The sequence below is a fragment of the Thamnophis elegans genome, chromosome 2 (assembly GCF_009769535.1).
Source record: "Thamnophis elegans isolate rThaEle1 chromosome 2, rThaEle1.pri, whole genome shotgun sequence".
Taxonomy (NCBI): domain Eukaryota; kingdom Metazoa; phylum Chordata; class Lepidosauria; order Squamata; family Colubridae; genus Thamnophis; species Thamnophis elegans.
The window spans coordinates 65367830-65385480 of NC_045542.1; the positions used below are offsets into that span (position 1 = coordinate 65367830).

Here is a 17651-nt window from a genome sequence, read left to right on the forward strand (position 1 = left end):
GGAATTAAAAAAGAAGTATTAAAATAACATTTTGGACTTTATCTAAGCTGTAATTCAAAGACACTTGCAAAATATTTTTTTGGATGCAATTTCCTTCTTCGTTCATAGAATGTCATGGATAAATAGGTGCACATTGCCTTATTGGTAAATTCCTGCTTATCCCTCTTTCTATCCTTAATTTTTTTATAACTTACCTATTAAGGAGGGAAAATAGAACAGCTGCACTTTTAAAATGTTAATGGTAAGTGCTGTCTGTCTGGAAGCAGCCCAAGTCAAAATGAATTCAAGTGATCGATCAGCAAAACATTTTATGGATGTCAGATTTGACTACAGAATTATAGACTTGGGTCACCAAACTCCATAAACAAGAGATTTGTTACCAATTTCAAAAGTGCTGATGGACAGAAGAAATCCGTTATGTTTACCACAATTGCTAAGAGATGATAATAACTTTTTCAAGTTGTCTGCTTCTAAGACTCAAATCCAATATGATATTAACAATTCTTACAAAGTGCATACTTGGCAGTGAATCTAGTCGATTAGGCATTAATTCAGAAAGTGAGAACTCCTTCCTCAGCTTAAAACTCAAAAATTCACCTCTGGATGTTGAGTATATTGCCATCTTGTTATTCTTTGATGTTTTGGTATAAGATCGTTTCCTCAGTCCAAGCTTGTGACCTCCTTCTGCACATGATTCATGACCATGATTCTGCCACGTCTCAATTTATACTTTGAACCTAGGTCTCAGACAAAGAGAAAGCAGAACTGTTCTTGTTCAAATTCTGTTTCTTAGGACCCTGCTCTGATTTTCTTTGTCTTATTGTCATTCCTGCTTCAAACTGTCAGTGAACATGCTATCTCTGGAAGCAAAGGAGTCCAAACCCAGGGAAACAAAAGAGTAGAATAAATCAATCTAAATTTTATGCTCTGTTGAAAGAAGTGGCAGCAACACCTTCAACAAATATTGAAACATTCTTCAGAAAGGTGCTAGCTGGCTCTGCAGCTACCACAGAATATCTATAAACATCACAGTTTCTTAACCAGGCCTACTATCTATTTATATCCAATATTAAGTAAATTCCAAAAACTTCGGTTTCAAAGAAGGGAAAGAGCTTTTTTTCCAAAGAGTCGATATGCCAAAGTTTTCTCCCTTGTTGCTTTTTAATGCCAATTCTTCAGGACAAAAAAAACTTGATACTAAGGTGCACGCACATAGGATAAACCCTGTAATTATCAATATTCATCATTGCTGATTTAGACATGACTGTTTTCTTTAAATTGTAATACCTGTTTTATCTCATTAGAAGCTATAAAATCTGTGGACCTTTGGCAAAATTAATATTATATTTCATGGTGTCATGTGAATCAAAAGTAGACAATTCATTTATTGTTTTTAAACTACTTCTTTTAGCTGTTTTCTAAGGTTTATGCTCAGTGAGCAGAAAGAACTCAGTTTTGACTCCTGTTAATTTTTTTTTCTGATTAGATTATAAAAATATTAATTACGGTAAATATATTTTTCAGGGAAATCTAAAAATAACAGCAGTCATCTAGAAATGTTTACAGACTTAACCATTTTATCCTTTTTAAAATTCATATACCAGGTCAATTGCTTAATAGCTTTTTCAAGACATTCTTCATGGATGCCCTCCCTTTTCTTTTGCTGTATGTGTCATGCAGTTTTTGAATCACATCATAAGCATATCTCCAGACAAAGTGCACTTTATGTATTTTAAGCCTTGCTATTTTGGAAATGATCTTGTGTCTAAGAATATAACTAATTAGAACTTTCAATCCTCTAGTCTATATCAATGCCAAATTTTTAGTCTGCATTTTCTTTCAACTTACTTATGTGTCAGGTCCATGTGATAACTTCTCATGGCATTTGCAGGTAGTCTTCAACTTACCACCACAATTGAGCCCAAAATTTCTGTTGCTAAGCGAGACAGTTGTTAAGTGAATTTTGCCCCATTTTACAACCTTTCTTTCCACAGTTGTTAAAGTGAATCATGCAGTTGTTAAGTTAGTAACCGTTCCCAAACTTCCAGTTTGCGCATTGGGTTGTTTTTCACCCTCCAGAAGCTTCAGAGAAGCCTCCTGAAGCCTCCAGAGGGCAAAAAATGGCCAAAATGAAGCCTGAAGTTAGCTGGCCAGCGCGCATGCCCTAACAAATGGCTCCGCATGCCCGTAGCACGACAAAACCACGGTCCACTAAAGCCCGCCCGATTAAAGTGCGTACCTGACGTCATCAGCAGCGCGACAAATACGACCGCGGAGAAAAAAGGGCGCTTTAAAAAGCGCTTTTAAAGCAAGCCGATTTACGTAAGGGTTAGGGTTAGGGTTAGGGTTAGGTTAAGGGTTAGGGTTAGGGTTAGGTTTAGGGTTACGTTAAGCGTTACGGTTAGGTTAAGGGTTAGCGTTAGGTTTAGCATTAGGTTAAGGGTTAGGTTTAGGGTTAGGTTAAGGGTTAGGTTTAGGGTTAGGTTTGGGGGGGTTAGGGTAAGGTTTTCGCGTTAATTTTAACTTTACCGCTCACAGCGTGATGTTTTCGTCGCGCTGTGATGATGTCAGGTACGCGCTTTCGTCGAGCGCGCTTTAGTCTACCGCGGTTTTGTGGTGGAACCCCGCATGCCACTTGTGGCATGTGTGCCATAGGTTCACCATCATGAGTATATACTGTATCACCATTGTCTTATACCAGGGGTGTCAAACTCACATCCTCACATCTTGTCTTGTGACATATTGCAACTTTTTTCCCCTTCACTAAACTGCATGTTGACGTGGCCAGCGTTTGATGCTTCTGGGCAACAAGCCACAAGTTTGACGGCCCTGTCACTTATACTAAAGACCATTACAAGCAAAATTGATGCGTAAGGCTTGTTGAGCTTTTAGTGATGTTATGTAATTATATAATATAAAGATAATTAAAAGGTCTGATGAACTGTATAATAGAACTTAAGAAATGAGTAATATTTGTTTATATTTCTCTTCTGGTTATACCCAATGATAAAAAAAGTTGAGTTAAAATATATCAATCTTGTCCCTAAGAAGGCCTTTTAATACAGAAACTGGGTCTGCCTGATATTTGGTGCCCATTCATTTATAAGATGAGAAAACTGAGCCGATGTAGTTGGTTTACAGTTTCTCATTCCACCTTTCTCTGGGACAGGAAGAAAGCAAGACAACTACATGATTAGGACTACATTAATACACACCATCAGCTGCTTTAATTTATTCTTGAGATATGCAAGACACACAGAAGATTTTTTTGTCTATTTTTGATCAGCAGCTGTTCTTGAAAACACTGAAGTTAAAAAAGGAGCAAAGAAGGAGCAAAGATTTTTTTTTCATGGACAATACAAATATTTTCTTTATAATGACATATTAGAAAATATATATGGGAGTCTAGATTTTTATACTTTAAAATATTTCCTATGGTCATGTATATTGATTTGTTCAAATTAAATTGCTGCCTGGTAGGATAAATTCAGCACTGGGTACTAATCCTTATTTTCCTCCTAAGTATATGGAGTTGGCTCTGCATATGATAACAGCTCCTAGGAAACTGTACATCTTTATTCTTCTTGCTGGAAACTATATATAATTCCATCTTTAGAACAACGATAGACTCAGCTACAGGTAGTCCTTGATGTATAATCATCACTTAGCAACTGTTTGAAGTTACAATAGACATAAAAAAGGTACTTACAACCCAGATTCGAAGTTCTCATGGTTGCCCCTCTCCAGCAGTCATATTATTGTATTTTGAGCACTCACCAGACACATTTGACCACAATTTACAGCATTTACTTCCAGTTCCTGGCCAAAAAAAACCCCATTGCAAACAATTAGTTTGCTGAACAAGTGCAGCATTTGCTTAAGGACCACCATGTTGACTTTGACTACATTAAGCATTTGCTTAATGACTGCCGCAAAAAAGTTTTAACATCAGGGGAAGTCACATGATGACCCTTTATCAATCAGCATGACTTACAACCTTAATTCCAGGCTCAATCACAGTTGTAAGTCAAGGATCACCTGTATTAGAGTACAGATTTGGATCAATGTCAAAAAATAAAGTAAAAATTCAAGTTAATAATGACTTTAATTGAATCTGGGAATCATTTATGAAAGGGTCTGAAAGCAGTTCCCTTGGGTAAGCCTTAGGCTGGCATATAACCGATAATGTATGTTTAATGTTTGTTTTGTGAGGTTCTGCAAGTTTTATTATTAAAGTTAAATCTATATTAAAAGACTGAATAATATCATTTGAAGATTCAGCATTCTGATGACACATAGCTATCCTATTTTTCTTTATGCTGGCAACTATAGCAACCTATTTCACAAAGAGATAGGATGGGCTATGAGTGACAAGGCTAAAAACCAATTACCTTGTGGGGTGTGAATTATAGTTAATTCAAAATTAAAATTTGGAATTCTGCAATGCTCCTCCAGTACTGAAACAGAACAACACAGTGGCTTGATCTGACCTTGACTGTATTAAGAGATGTGATGACAGACAACAAAGTGAAACTTGAACCAAACAAGATGAAAATGCTATTATTGAACAGATTACCTGTGGAAATGATAGCATTCAACATATTTTCAGTTTAAATTCATAGTTTTGGGATTGCTTCTAGAGCCATTTATATTATTAGAAATGTAAGTGTTTTCCACAGCACAAAATCAACATTTGTGTATGCCACTGAGTATGGGTATTCGATAGGTTCATCAATATCCCAGGACATCATACATTGTTCCAAAAAAAAACCCATTACACTGTGGTTTTATAGATTTTTGCAATTCTGACATTTAAGCAATCACTTAATCCATATAACAGTTCCCTGTAGACAGCTTATCTCAGATAAATACTTGCCTTGTTTCTTATCCAGAAATTTGGCTTAAAGGACTTATTCTACTACACTTAGAAGGAAATAGAAATAATTCCTGCCATCATTTTTCCACTAATCTGCAATTATTTATTAAACTCCCATTGTGTAAATATTTTTTACTGCATTGGTGCATATAATTAAAAAAGTCAGAAGCTATTCATGATATTTTGCCAAACTTTATTAATTTGGTTACATAGAACCCAATAAGCTACCAGGCATGCTTTAGAGTGTTAACACATTATATAAAAACCTTCATGGGAACTTATACGTGGGACCCCTTTCTCCAATTGTTTCTGTCTGGTGTACTAGATCAGGCAAAGTAGGCCCATTTATTAAGCAGTACTATGCAGACCTGGTAAGTATTTGCCTTTGGAAGCTTGGAGGTTTTTGGCCCTGACCCTCCCGACATTTTACAAATCCTTCAACAACTGACTGTCTCCTGGGAATGATCGTATAGCAGTGATGGTGAACCTTTTAGGCACCAATTCCCTAAACTACACGCGCAGCATGCCCAAACTAAAAGGTGTGCATGTGCGGGTGAATGTGTGCATCAATGGTGGGTTCTGGATCCCGTTCCAACCGGTATGGTTGGAATGGGCCCGGCGGCGTCCACATGGACGCGCGCAGCGAGTGCATGCTTCTTACCGCCTCCGCAAGCCTCCAGCTGCTCAACGGAGCGTCGCATACATGCCATGCACATAAGCCTTAAAAGACAGGTAAGGAGCTTAGGTGGGCGTGTGGGCTCGCCGAAGCGCCGTACTGGAACGGTATCTGGTGCTCTGGGCAGGCTCCGGTACGCCCATACTGGGGCATACCGCCTGCAACTCACCACTGGTGTGCATGCACAGATATGCATGAGCATTCTCATGTGCAAACATGCATATGTGCGGACATGCACACATACGCAGCAGAGACCCGAAGGCCAGGTGGCTGGCAGGAGACTGGGCATCCCAACACTGGCGGTGCGGCAAGAGGTAAGATCTTTTTCTTTTGTGAGCTTCTGTTTCGTTTGCAGGGAAACAGAAGCTCACAAAAGAAAGGCAACAGAGACCTGACCTGGGGCAACGATGTGCATGCCAGCAGAGAGGGCTCTGTGCGTCACCTCTGGCACGTGTGCCATAGTTTTGCCATCACAGCTGTATAGGTTAGGTGAGCTTGGCATTATGTTCTGTTGCCTTTAAATGTTGTGTTCACCTGCAGTCACAACTGAAATATTGGGCACCTCTTCAAATTAATATTACAAAGAAAATGTTGCCTAGACACAGTTATTGTGTTAATATTGTTTTTAATTTTCTATTTGTCTCTGATTCAGCTATGATTTAGGTTTTAACAGAAGTACAACATGAGGCAAGCAGAAATCAGGTAAAGGCAAATAACTTCCAAAATCTTGCCAAAAAAGCTGCAGTGACTTGTCCAGGCAGCCTCCAGGAGTCAACACTGACTTGAAGGTACAAAAAAAAATGAGGCAGTTTTTTTGAGCTTGTTTCTGGCAACTTGCTTTGGGATATTAAAAGGGAAGCAAATGTATTTATGATTACCAAGGAGGTACTTTTAAATGCTTTTCAGGCTGCGGTAAATTTCAAAATAATTTGATTGCAGTGATATTTTGTGGGCATTAGGGATTTGCTTCTCTGCTTCAGGTAACAAATAACTGGCTTTCCATGTAAGATTGTAACTTGAATTCAGTTCTAGTTGCTAGCTGGCTTGGATTATGTAAATCTGCAGATAGTACAGGTGTGAATGTCCATGTTGTTAAATGCCACTTCCTCATCAGTAGTGTATTGAGTCTTATGGTTAATCTATTACTTTCTGACGTGGGTCACCCTTATCATTCGTGATTGTTTGCAATAAATGACATTTATTATAACAGTATTTCAAAATGTTCTCTTGTATTTTGTACCATTGTCATAACCACCCAGTGGAACACCTGCTTTCCCCGGTTGCTGCCCTCCCGATGTGTTTGATTTCCAACTTCCCCAATTCCCCATCTAACGGAATTCCATTCATAGGGCACCAGATTGAAACTGGCATAACATAAGCGAAACTGCGGCGTTGCAAGGTTCTCTGAATCTTGGCTGGCTTGAGGTTTAAGAAAACCTCAGTTTCTGGGTGGAGTTGATTAATTGAAGGGCAATCATCGGGGGGGGGGGGCGGTTCGACGTTTTCTGGAAAGGTTTTAATAGAAGAGGTCGAGCGCGAGCCTCCCGTGACGTCACCCGAATCGCTCCCGCCGGGAGACCAGCCGCCAGCCTCAAGAATTCGGAAGGAAAACAACCGTTGATAGAAGAGCAATTGCTTATCTCCTTCGCTCTTAAGGTAGAAGGCGGACTCTCGGCAACCGTTACTTCCCCATGTGTGACGCAGGCCGCGTCTTCATTGGCGCAGCATTCGAAAGGTTTTGGCTGCAATTGGAGAAAGCAGGATGGAGAGGCGGGCTTTCGAGAGAGAATGTTGTGGCAAGCTCTGGAAGATTCTCCGCCCGCCATATAAACTTGGAAACGGAAGCGCCTCCTTCTAAATTACAGTTTGGGGAGACGAGCGAGCGTGTGGTGTAGGTGGCCGGCTACTGAGGGAGTTGCGAAGGGCGATGGGGAAAGATTATTATCGTATCCTGGGCCTGAGCCGCGGGGCTAGCGAAGATGACATTAAGAAGGCGTATCGTAAGCAGGCGCTGCGCTACCATCCCGACAAGAATAAAGACCCTGGAGCCGAGGAGCGCTTCAAAGAAATCGCCGAGGCGTACGATGTGTTGAGTGACCCGAAAAAGCGCGACATTTTCGACAAGTTCGGCGAGGAAGGTGCGTGCCAAGAGAGACCCGACAGGCCGCGGGGGAGGGAAGAATTCGAGTCTGCGATGCATGGGGGGCGGGGGATGTCTATGATACGTTGTCGTTTATCCGAGTTTACAAGGGCGGGGATCTAATTTGTTAAGAATCGGACACTTTAAACTAGCGAAGCTGCCTTAGTGTGCTGCTTGTCTTTCCTGTATTCTCTTAAGAAGGAAATTGAAATGACCGGGGTCGCGGCGTAAATCGCAGGACGCAAAGGGAGGGGAGGGGAAACAAATTAACTGATCGGTAGGCCAGGGAAGCAGAATTGAATGCACCCGTTGAATTTTTTTAATCACGGAAAAGCGAATGAAATTGGAAAGTGAAACTTCAAAGTGAAACGGCTGTACTTGGGCAGGGGACTTGAATAAATGTTTTTTTCAGCTTTGAAATATTTTTATCTTTAACATTTGCTTAAGCCAAGGAATGACGACCTACCTTCGGCTGTACGTTTCTCTGATATTAAAATTTGTATTCTATTTTCCTCGATTGCTAATAATCTTGCCCCCACCCTGAAAGGATAGCTGCTAACTTTCCAGTTTGCTACTATTATAATTGTCAGATCTAGCTTTTAGGTCCCATTAAAGACTTTTCCCAGCGGCTGTGGAAAACGACCATGTTGGGACTAATTTCCCAAGGAAGGGAGGGCAAAATAGTGGAGAACAAGAGAACAAGTTCTTTTACTCTCCATTCTGGAAACTGGCCAGATGAGTTGCCATCTTTGAATTGTTCTGATTGTATAAAGGTCACTCCTCAAAAATCCACCATTGCTTTACAGGTTCTTCCTGTCTAGTAGGAAGCTACTTTGAGCCAGGTTGAAATGCTTCGGTTAGGAAGCTGCAAAATAATGTATTAAAATTAGAATTTCTCCTGTTTCTAATGATTTTATGTACACTAATAAAGATTGCTGGGTATATACATTCTGTCAACTTTCTGTCTTGTGGCATGTATGTTTTAAAGAGCATCATTCCATCTCTAGCATTTATAAAACATAGGATTTAAAACAGACACTCTTACTATACAATTTGTACAGATTTGGAACAGCTTTTCAGTACTGGCTTTCATTGTCTTACTTAATAAATATTAAGCAATTTTCCTCTGAAGACTTGGTAAAATATGTATTCACTGCATATATTTGGGTTGCATGACAAGCTGTCTAAGATAGGTGGAGCCTTTCCTGCAAAGTCTTCTAGTAGTAGCTAGAATATTCTAGTATATTCATATGCTAGTGTCCTTTCCAATATTATTTTATTTGCTGAACAGATTTTTTCCCCATAATTCTTAAAATATACCTATTGCTTTATCCAGTTGAGGTAAAAATGAATGATAATTTGTGTTGTATCAATAATAACATTCAGTTCAGGAGAGTATTATAGACTGAAACACTGAAAAAGGTGTTTTGCTGCTTTTATACAGTTGAATCATGAACATGGTGAAAATGGAAATTGTGAGAGAAAAATGGAGGTGAAAATTTGAGGCATTTCTAAAATTAGCCCTATTTGACATTCTCAAATACTAAAAAGAAATAATGTAACATGGGACATTGAACATAAGTATTATTGGATGAATATTACATTTTTATGTTTTCTATATTTCAGGATTAAAAGGTGGTGGTCCCAGTTGTAGTGGAGGAGGTCCCAATGGTACTTCTTTCACTTACACCTTCCATGGAGATCCTCATGCCATGTTTGCACAGTTCTTCGGTGGACGGAATCCTTTTGATAACTTTTTTGGTCAGAGGAATGGAGATGATGACATGGATGTTGACGATCCTTTTTCAACTTTTCAAAACTTTGAAAATATTGGTTTTACTCGCAGTCGTGGGGGACATGAAAACATCCGTAAGAAACAAGATCCTCCAATCATCCATGAGTTGAGGGTGTCGTTGGAGGAAATTTACACAGGTTGCACCAAGAAAATGAAAATTTCACACAAGCGTCTCAATCCAGATGGGAAAAGCACACGCAGTGAGGATAAGATTTTAACAATAGAAGTAAAACGAGGGTGGAAAGAAGGAACTAAGATCACATTCCCCAAAGAAGGAGACCAAACACCACTCAACATTCCAGCTGATATAGTTTTTGTTCTAAAGGACAAGCCACACAACATTTTTAAGAGAGATGGGTCTGATATTATATACCCAGCTAAGATCAGCCTCCGTGAGGTAAGTTGAAAAGCTACATTTTGTTATTTGAAAGATGTAATAAAATGTCTAAATTGCTGCATTTTACAATAGATAAAAGTTTAATTCAGATAATCCATATATAACTGTAATAATAGACTTGTTGCAAATTTAAATAGCCCATAAGAGTATATAGTCTCAAGATACTGACAGCATTATGGAACACATGCAGGAAGCATGCTTCATATTGCTGTAGTAGCTTTAACAGAAACATTGAAGTATATTGGTATATATGTGGCATTAAGTTTTTTGGCATTTTCTCTTATCATGAAATCTTATTGAAGTTTAAAGTCATTGTCAATTGAAAATAGTTTTCCCTGGTTTTTCCCATTTGTAAAAAACATACTGATTTATGTGGTTTATTTTTATATACAGGCTTTGTGTGGCTGCACTGTGAATACACCAACATTAGACGGTAGAACCATACCAATGATATTCAAAGATGTCATTAAACCTGGCATGAAGCGAAGAATTCCCGGAGAAGGCCTTCCATTTCCCAAGAATCTAAATCAGCGAGGGGATCTTATTATTGAATTTGATGTAAGATTCCCAGACAGAATTCCACAGTCTTCCAAAAGTGTCCTAGAACAGATCTTGCCAATATAATGACTGGCACTGACTGGACTGCACTACCTCTGTTATGGAGGATTATATACTGGAATCAAGATTTCAGGGTTTGTTTTGGCAGTGGACATGAGAGCAACTTTATGCTACAAAAGATTTCAACGAATTGATTGGGAAAAAAAGAATATTGCACTGCTAAATGACTTTAGACCCAGATTGCCTTTGCTCATAGCATTTATAACCAGGAGCATTTGCTGAAAGAAACAGAAAAAACATCTCAAAAATTTGAATCTGAGTATGGCAACCAGTCATGATCTCTGCATCTATTTGACAAGCCCTAGTTCAGGCAATGCCCATACAGATTCTCATTAGAAAAAAAAATGACACAAATTTAAACTGGACTTCAGAAGTAAACATCTTCGATCTCTTGTCTATGTTGTATTGTGTTGTCTTTGTCTTTTACATTATTTCCTGAAGGAGGATAGGCTATTTTTAGTAAATATTCAGATTTCCAGCTTCCTTGATATTCCTATGGTACTATTTAAATAGTACCAAATGCTGACATTCTGGAAAGTTGTTCATATAGCCATAAAAATAATTTGCCTCTTTCAGAAAGTTGAATGGAATAGGGCTTTTTCTAATAACAGGTAGCTCTTGAACGCATGCAAAAAAATTACAGGAAGCCACCTGATTTACAGACTTGCCAGATAATGTTTTTCTATACAGACATATTTATATGTCCTGCTAGAGGACTTGGTCTAAAAGAATTGAATGTATCAAGTCTATCATATTTACAGTTGAAAATTTTAATAAAAAGACTGGAGTCTTGCTTATTGATATATATACTTAAAAGTATTTGTTTTTCTCCTATTATTAAACATTTGGTAAATTAATTAAATCTGATGATTGCTGCAAATTGACAAAACAGCAGATACTTAAAACTACACATGAATTGTCACTGTTTTCTGTCAGGAAAAAGACATTGTAATTCTAAACCTTATTTTTTTAAAGAAATTAAACATTTGTTTTGTTCAGATTGAATAACCAAGGGTAAGGAGAAATGCTCTTTATTGTAATTAGAATATGGCTGTAGCTATCTAATGAAGTATGCAGATTTTCTGCTGCCAAGTGTTTTGAACAGAAATTATACCAGGCTCTTTGATCTTTCAGGAGGATTATTGCCGAAAAGCAGTAGAGATGGTTAAGAAATCTAGCCAATTCTTCAAAAAATATACATTGTTTCATATCCCCAATAAGATTATTGGTAATCTAAGACTTGACTGGTTTGGGAAGACAAGATTGTCATTCGTAGATAGCTAACATAGTACTAAAAGTATTGTAAGGATTTAATAAATACAAATTCTAAAGTGTCATATATTTGATATCAATATCAAAGTAAAACCTTATGTCTCTTCTTTAAGAGGGTATACATGCTTTATATAACATGAACTTTTTGATATTTAATTGGTTTAATGACAGATTATTGCTCTGAGAAAAATTAATAAACAAAAGTATGTTGGTCTTCCAGCTCTAGAATGCACAGCAACAATACTTCATCATACAAGTAGTTGGTGAGTTCATCAAGTTGGTGAAGTGCCAGTATGCATGACATCCTATTTAAGTTTGTACAATGGAACCTGGGTGGAGGAGACTTGTGATGAAATACATTTCTCATAGCTTGGGGTGGGCCATAATATTATTGTTGATAATATAACAATAGCCAGTTTGGTCTAGTGGTTAAGGCTAAAAAGGGGGGACATTTTGTCCCACTTTAGCTATGAAAGCTGATCTTTGACCAGTCACTGTCTCTTGGCCCAACTGCCCTCCCAGGATGGTGGTTGTGGGGAAATATAGAAGGAAGAAGATATGTTGGGATATGTTTGCCTCCTTGAGTTATTTGTAAAAATAATAAAGGGATACAAATAAAGTAGATATATAATATACAACTTTTTTTAAACCCCAAGCATGCAAATGGCAATCATCTGACCACAGGACACTAAAATGGTCCTAAGTGTGACTAGCCATTAAGTTACTTTTTTAGCATTATCATAGCTTTAATCACTAAATGGGGGTGGTTAACCTAAATTACCTATAACAACTTATCTAAAATATGTCAACTGTTTATTTGTGGGTGTACAATATTTCAGTGATACATATCATCCTGTAAACAGGCCCTACCCAAAAGTCTGCCATGCCTGACTCTTCAATGAGATACTGAACTGTCCAATTTGAATTTGACTCCAGGTGACCACATGGATCATGTAGTTGCTTAACATCAGGGAAATGATTTGCCACTAACATCTGTTTTTTGTTTGTTTTTTTGGTCTAGCTTACAGCCATATGGTTTCCTGGTGGTCTCTCAAAGTATAAACCTAGTCTAATTGTTAATTTTTTAAAGGCCACTATAGTACTTTGCCCAATAGCTTTTGTTTAGATTAAAAACTGAGCTACAGTAAGGATTTTTTCCTAGCTATTATTTTACACTAACTGGTATTTAGGGTATAATTGTCAAAGAACTTGAAGCTTGTGCTAAATCAGGTTCAGAGTTTTTGAGCCTTAGATTGATGGGGATGTATACATGCATATTACTGCTTCATAAACTGGAAAGAGTATATAGACAAAAAGAATTTGTACAAGAGCATTTAAAAGCTTAAGTAAATTATTTTGGCCATGCCAAAGAAATATACTTGTAAATGGTGGTGTTAAGAACATACATTTCAACTACGGGTACAGACTTGTTTTTATGTCGAATGCATATGGTATGCACATACAGAAGCTGAAGTACCTGAATTACGCTGTTGATTTTACTGTATGTACAATGACCATACATGACAGCTATGCATAAAAATACTTTGCATGTGAGTTGTCATTACAGGAAGCAATCCCAATGAAAAAGGGATAAAAGACTTAAGTAAAATTAAATATCTGAAATCAAAGCTGTATAAAATAACAGGTTCCAATGAGTTATTAAGCTAACTCTAACTCATTTCTAGTACAGTATATGTGCAATTTATTGTTCTGCATCCTGAACAATCTCAGAAGAAGTTAAGGCTATCATTAGTTACTGGCCAAAACATCCTGCCCAATTCAAAGTCCTAATATTAACCTTTAGAATCTTAAATTTCCTGGATATCAGGTTAATGGTCACTATATGTTTCTCTGGTTGGCTACTGAAATCATCTGAAATCTCAGTTCATCTATCAAGTTTTTAAAAATGGCTACTAGAGTGAGCTTTTCAATAGTACAAGTTGTTTTTGGCCCTGTAGAGAGACTTACTGGCATTTCAGGCCTATTCAAAAATTTCATTTTCCCAAGCTTTTAAGCATCTAAATATTATTTAAAATATTAGTTTTCTGATATTCACTTTTAGGTATAAACTTGTATTTTTATATTGTGATTATTTTTGTACTTGCAAAGCTAAGTAAATGTTTGCTATGTTATGATGCAGTAAAACAACTCAATGCCCTTGGCTTACTCATGGAAATGAATGCAGCAATAGGCATTAATTATCAAGGTTTAATATTATACATAGTCCTCGACATAAGACCACAATTGAGCCCAAAATGTCTATTGCCAAGCAAGGCAGTTAAGTGAGTTTTGCCACATTTTATGACCTTTTTGCCAGAGTTAAGTGAATCATTGCAGTTGTTAAGTGATCAAGGTTGACTTAGCCTTCCATTCTCCAGAGATCAGTTTGTTGGGGGCAATACACTGACTATAGATCACTGTAAAGCACTATGAAGCAATATATAAGTCTTAATTACTATTACTATCATGAGGTCATTAAGCGAATTTGGATTTCCCCATTAGCTGCATGTCACGTCTGCTGGGAAGATTACAAATGGTGATCATGTGATCCTGGGACAGTGCAACTGTCATAAATAGATGCCAATTGCCCCAAATTTTGATCATATGACCATGAAGATGCAAAGATCATAAGTGAAAAATGATCATAAGGGATTTTTTCAATATTGTTATAACTTTGAACAGTCACTAAATATATGGTTGTACGTTCAGGACTACAAGTTGGTATAAAATCAGGTCTATACAGTTGAAAGGCAAGGAATATTCCAAAATGTAACCTACTACATGAATTATAGCAATATAGATGTCTAGATATGTATTTTCCCCATTAGCGATATTCTAATTTTCATGAATTTCTACATACAACTGAATATGAATATTTAGGCAATCAAATGGTGTGTTTCAAGTGACCTCAAAGTAAACTAAACTAGGAATAATCCTTACATGGTACAAAATTGTTCATGACATACTTATGCAAATTTTAATGCATACATATTGACATGCCATTGTTTACAGATTCAAAAACAGAACATGGCAGATGCAAAGATTTGGACATCCTCTACCAGATTTTTTGAAGCATTTCCTTTGCTTGAAATAACAGCTTCCAAACATTTCCCGTAGTCATGTTAAATCTTGCTTTATTTATTTTATTTGAAAACTTAAAGATCAAAGCACATTTGTGCTAGACCTGCAAATGGTCAGATCTATGAAACAGAGCCCACAGATCACTGGAAATGACCTATTTAAACATTTACCTGAAGAGTAAAAGTTATCCACATGTCCCCAGCACATGGTTGCTTATACACTTACGATCTGTGGGACAATTGTAAGAAGACTAAAGTACTGTATTTTTCAGAGTTTAAGACGCACCATTATTCCCCCTAAAAGTGTGTGGAAATGTTGGTGTGTCTTATATACTGAATACAGCCATTTTTGGCCTCCCGAAGCCCCACCCCTGCATCCCATTTTTCGTAAAAACAGAGAGTTTTTTTGCTTTGCCTTAGCCACCAGCAGAACTCTGCAGGCTTCAGCAGGTCTGGGCCAAAGCAAAAATACCTGTTTTTGTGAAAAATGGGTGAAAAATCGGGCATTTTTAGGAAAAACAGGCTTTTTTCCCCTTATTCCCAGCTCTGTTGCAGCCTGCAGACTGCTACTGGGAGCTGAGGGAAGGCAAAAACTTTTTTTTCTTACCTCTTCAAAATCTTGGTGCTTCTTATGCACTGGTGCATCTTATAGTCCGAAAATATGGTATATATATTTTAAAAATCAAGCTTGAAACATTTTGGATCAACATCCTTTGCACCAAGGAAACAAGTTAAATTGTAAGTGGCAATCACCAAGATACTTTTGGAGAAAAAGAAATAAAATATTTGAATAAAAATTACCTTGCCAACATTTAAGAATGGAGGTGGCTCTATTATGCTTTGGATTATGTAGCACAGGATGTATTATATGGGAAGAATGGGTTCCATTTAGAAGCCCTGCAATAATGGAAGAAAATGTCTCTAAGTATCCATAACATACAACCACAAAGGGAAGAGGAGATGCTGTAGCCCAGGTCCAGACAGGTGATGAAGGAGATGTTGCAGCACCAAACCATGGCAGGAGAAAGGGAGCTGCAGGGTAAGCTCAGTGAGGCAGAGAGTGGGCAGGGGTGCTGTGATCTCATATTCTATAGTGAGCTCTTTAGGAGAAAATATGGCAAGAGCAATTTTTAGGAGTGACTTGTGATCTTCCCAGCTGGCTTCCTCATTGACTTTGCTTGTAGGATGCCAGCAGAGAAAGTTGCAAATGATGACCGGCTGACCATAGGATGCAGCAAGTATTGGCAACCTGGTTGTCAAGTGCACAAATTGCAATCACACAAGTGCAGTGGTACTGCAACAACTCCAACTTGAAGGACCAGAGGTATCATTTATTTAGTGCGGTCACCACCTTGAGGATTGCTGTACAGATGGTTGTTAATCAAGAACTATCTGTACCTCCATAATGGAATAAAAATTAGAGCAAAGCTCATGTAGTTACTTTGGAACAAACGCCATCTAACTAGCCAAATGAACCAATGTTGCTGTCAAATCAATTTCACTCTTCAACCTAACCTGTTTTATCAAATACGAATTTAAGAAAAGAGGCTGAGATATGCACGGTATATCCTGAAATTCTTGAGGGAGGGATAGAAACTATTCATAAAAACTATGTATTGTTAAGGTACCTATTTCCAGGACAATGTTCCTATGCTTGCAAGTCCATCCTATTCTCAGATGCAATTGACCAGGTCCATCATGAGGGTTCAGTTAAACTAATTCATTTCTAAAAGCTTATGCATAGGAATCTTCTCAACTCACACTGGACACCTGCCTAGAGTTAGCTAAAGGTCAATGGCACTCAAGGGGAGTTAGACTTAGTTCTCTTGTGGCTATGTAGCGATTCTAGACTGATCTCCCTTTTTGTTCCACCATTAGCTATCCCTTCTACACCTATGCATGCCTAAAGGTATATTGATTTCACTGGTTTTTCATTTGCCTTTCCAAATCTAGTACCAAATGAGACCTTGACATATGTCCATTCTACAAGGTAGAAAACCAAAGACATACATGATAGTACTAATTTTGTTTTAAAAGATTAGAACATAGAAACTTGCAACTCTGAATATACTTTCCTCCCCCCCTCCCTCCCCCAATATCTTAATATGAACTTGGGAGAGACATCTCCCAGGTGCTTTCTCAAATTACAGTACAGTACATTCCTGCCTAGGACTCAGATTTCTTATATCTGATTGTTGTCTTGGTTGCCGCTTTCTCCTGTTCCTCAATGTTATTCTTTCTGTCCATTACTCATATGCATATCTTCATTTAAAGCATTGTTATTCCACTCTTTGATTCAATAAAGTTGCCCAGTAATAAGAGCCCTGCTCAAGGCCAACTCCTTACAGATGTAGAAAACTGGTTATAAATATTTGATCATCCTCAGACCTTGAGTTAAACTGGGTGATAAATGTATATGTACGTGTGTGTATACACACACACATTATCTATCATCTATCTATCTATCTATCTATCTATCTATCTATCTATCTATCTATCATCTATCTCTATATATAGAGTGCTGTTTTTTTTCCCCTGAACAGTTTATGTTTGTTGTGTTTTTATATTATTTTTCTCGTTATTTTGTAAACTGTCCACAATCTAGTAGATGGGGTGGCTTATGTATTAATTTTTTTAAAAAACAGAAGAGGGAAATGCGTGATGTTTCCTATGTTATGTTATGTTGTGTTATGTTCTGAGTCATGAGAGATCCTAAAAACACCAGCTTCACGGGCCCAAACTGGCTCCTACAGAAAGTGAAATGAAATTGCTGCATTTGCGCCGCTTTCCTGTTCCT

General features: G+C 37.7%; 1 protein-coding gene across 1 annotated transcript; it reads left to right on the plus strand.

The window, feature by feature from the left end:
• The first annotated feature begins 7390 nt into the window (after nucleotides 1–7390).
• On the plus strand, nucleotides 7391–11510 carry DNAJB1 (DnaJ heat shock protein family (Hsp40) member B1). The gene is made up of 3 exons (XM_032210295.1): nucleotides 7391–7690; nucleotides 9319–9884; nucleotides 10278–11510. Exons 1-3 carry the CDS (start codon nucleotides 7480–7482, stop codon nucleotides 10506–10508), a joined length of 1008 nt encoding a protein of 335 aa, XP_032066186.1. The 5' UTR covers nucleotides 7391–7479; the 3' UTR covers nucleotides 10509–11510.
• Nucleotides 11511–17651: the final 6141 nt, after the last annotated feature.

What these genes read in the sequence shown, in the direction of transcription:
- DNAJB1 (XM_032210295.1), top strand. Translation starts at nt 7,480, where the DNA reads ATGGGGAAAGATTATTATCGTATCCTGGGCCTGAGCCGCGGGGCTAGC. An exon ending in CGACAAGTTCGGCGAGGAAG is followed by an intron (nt 7,691 to 9,318) that starts GTGCGTGCCAAG and finishes TCTATATTTCAG; the next exon opens with GATTAAAAGGTGGTGGTCCC. An exon ending in CTAAGATCAGCCTCCGTGAG is followed by an intron (nt 9,885 to 10,277) that starts GTAAGTTGAAAA and finishes TTTTATATACAG; the next exon opens with GCTTTGTGTGGCTGCACTGT.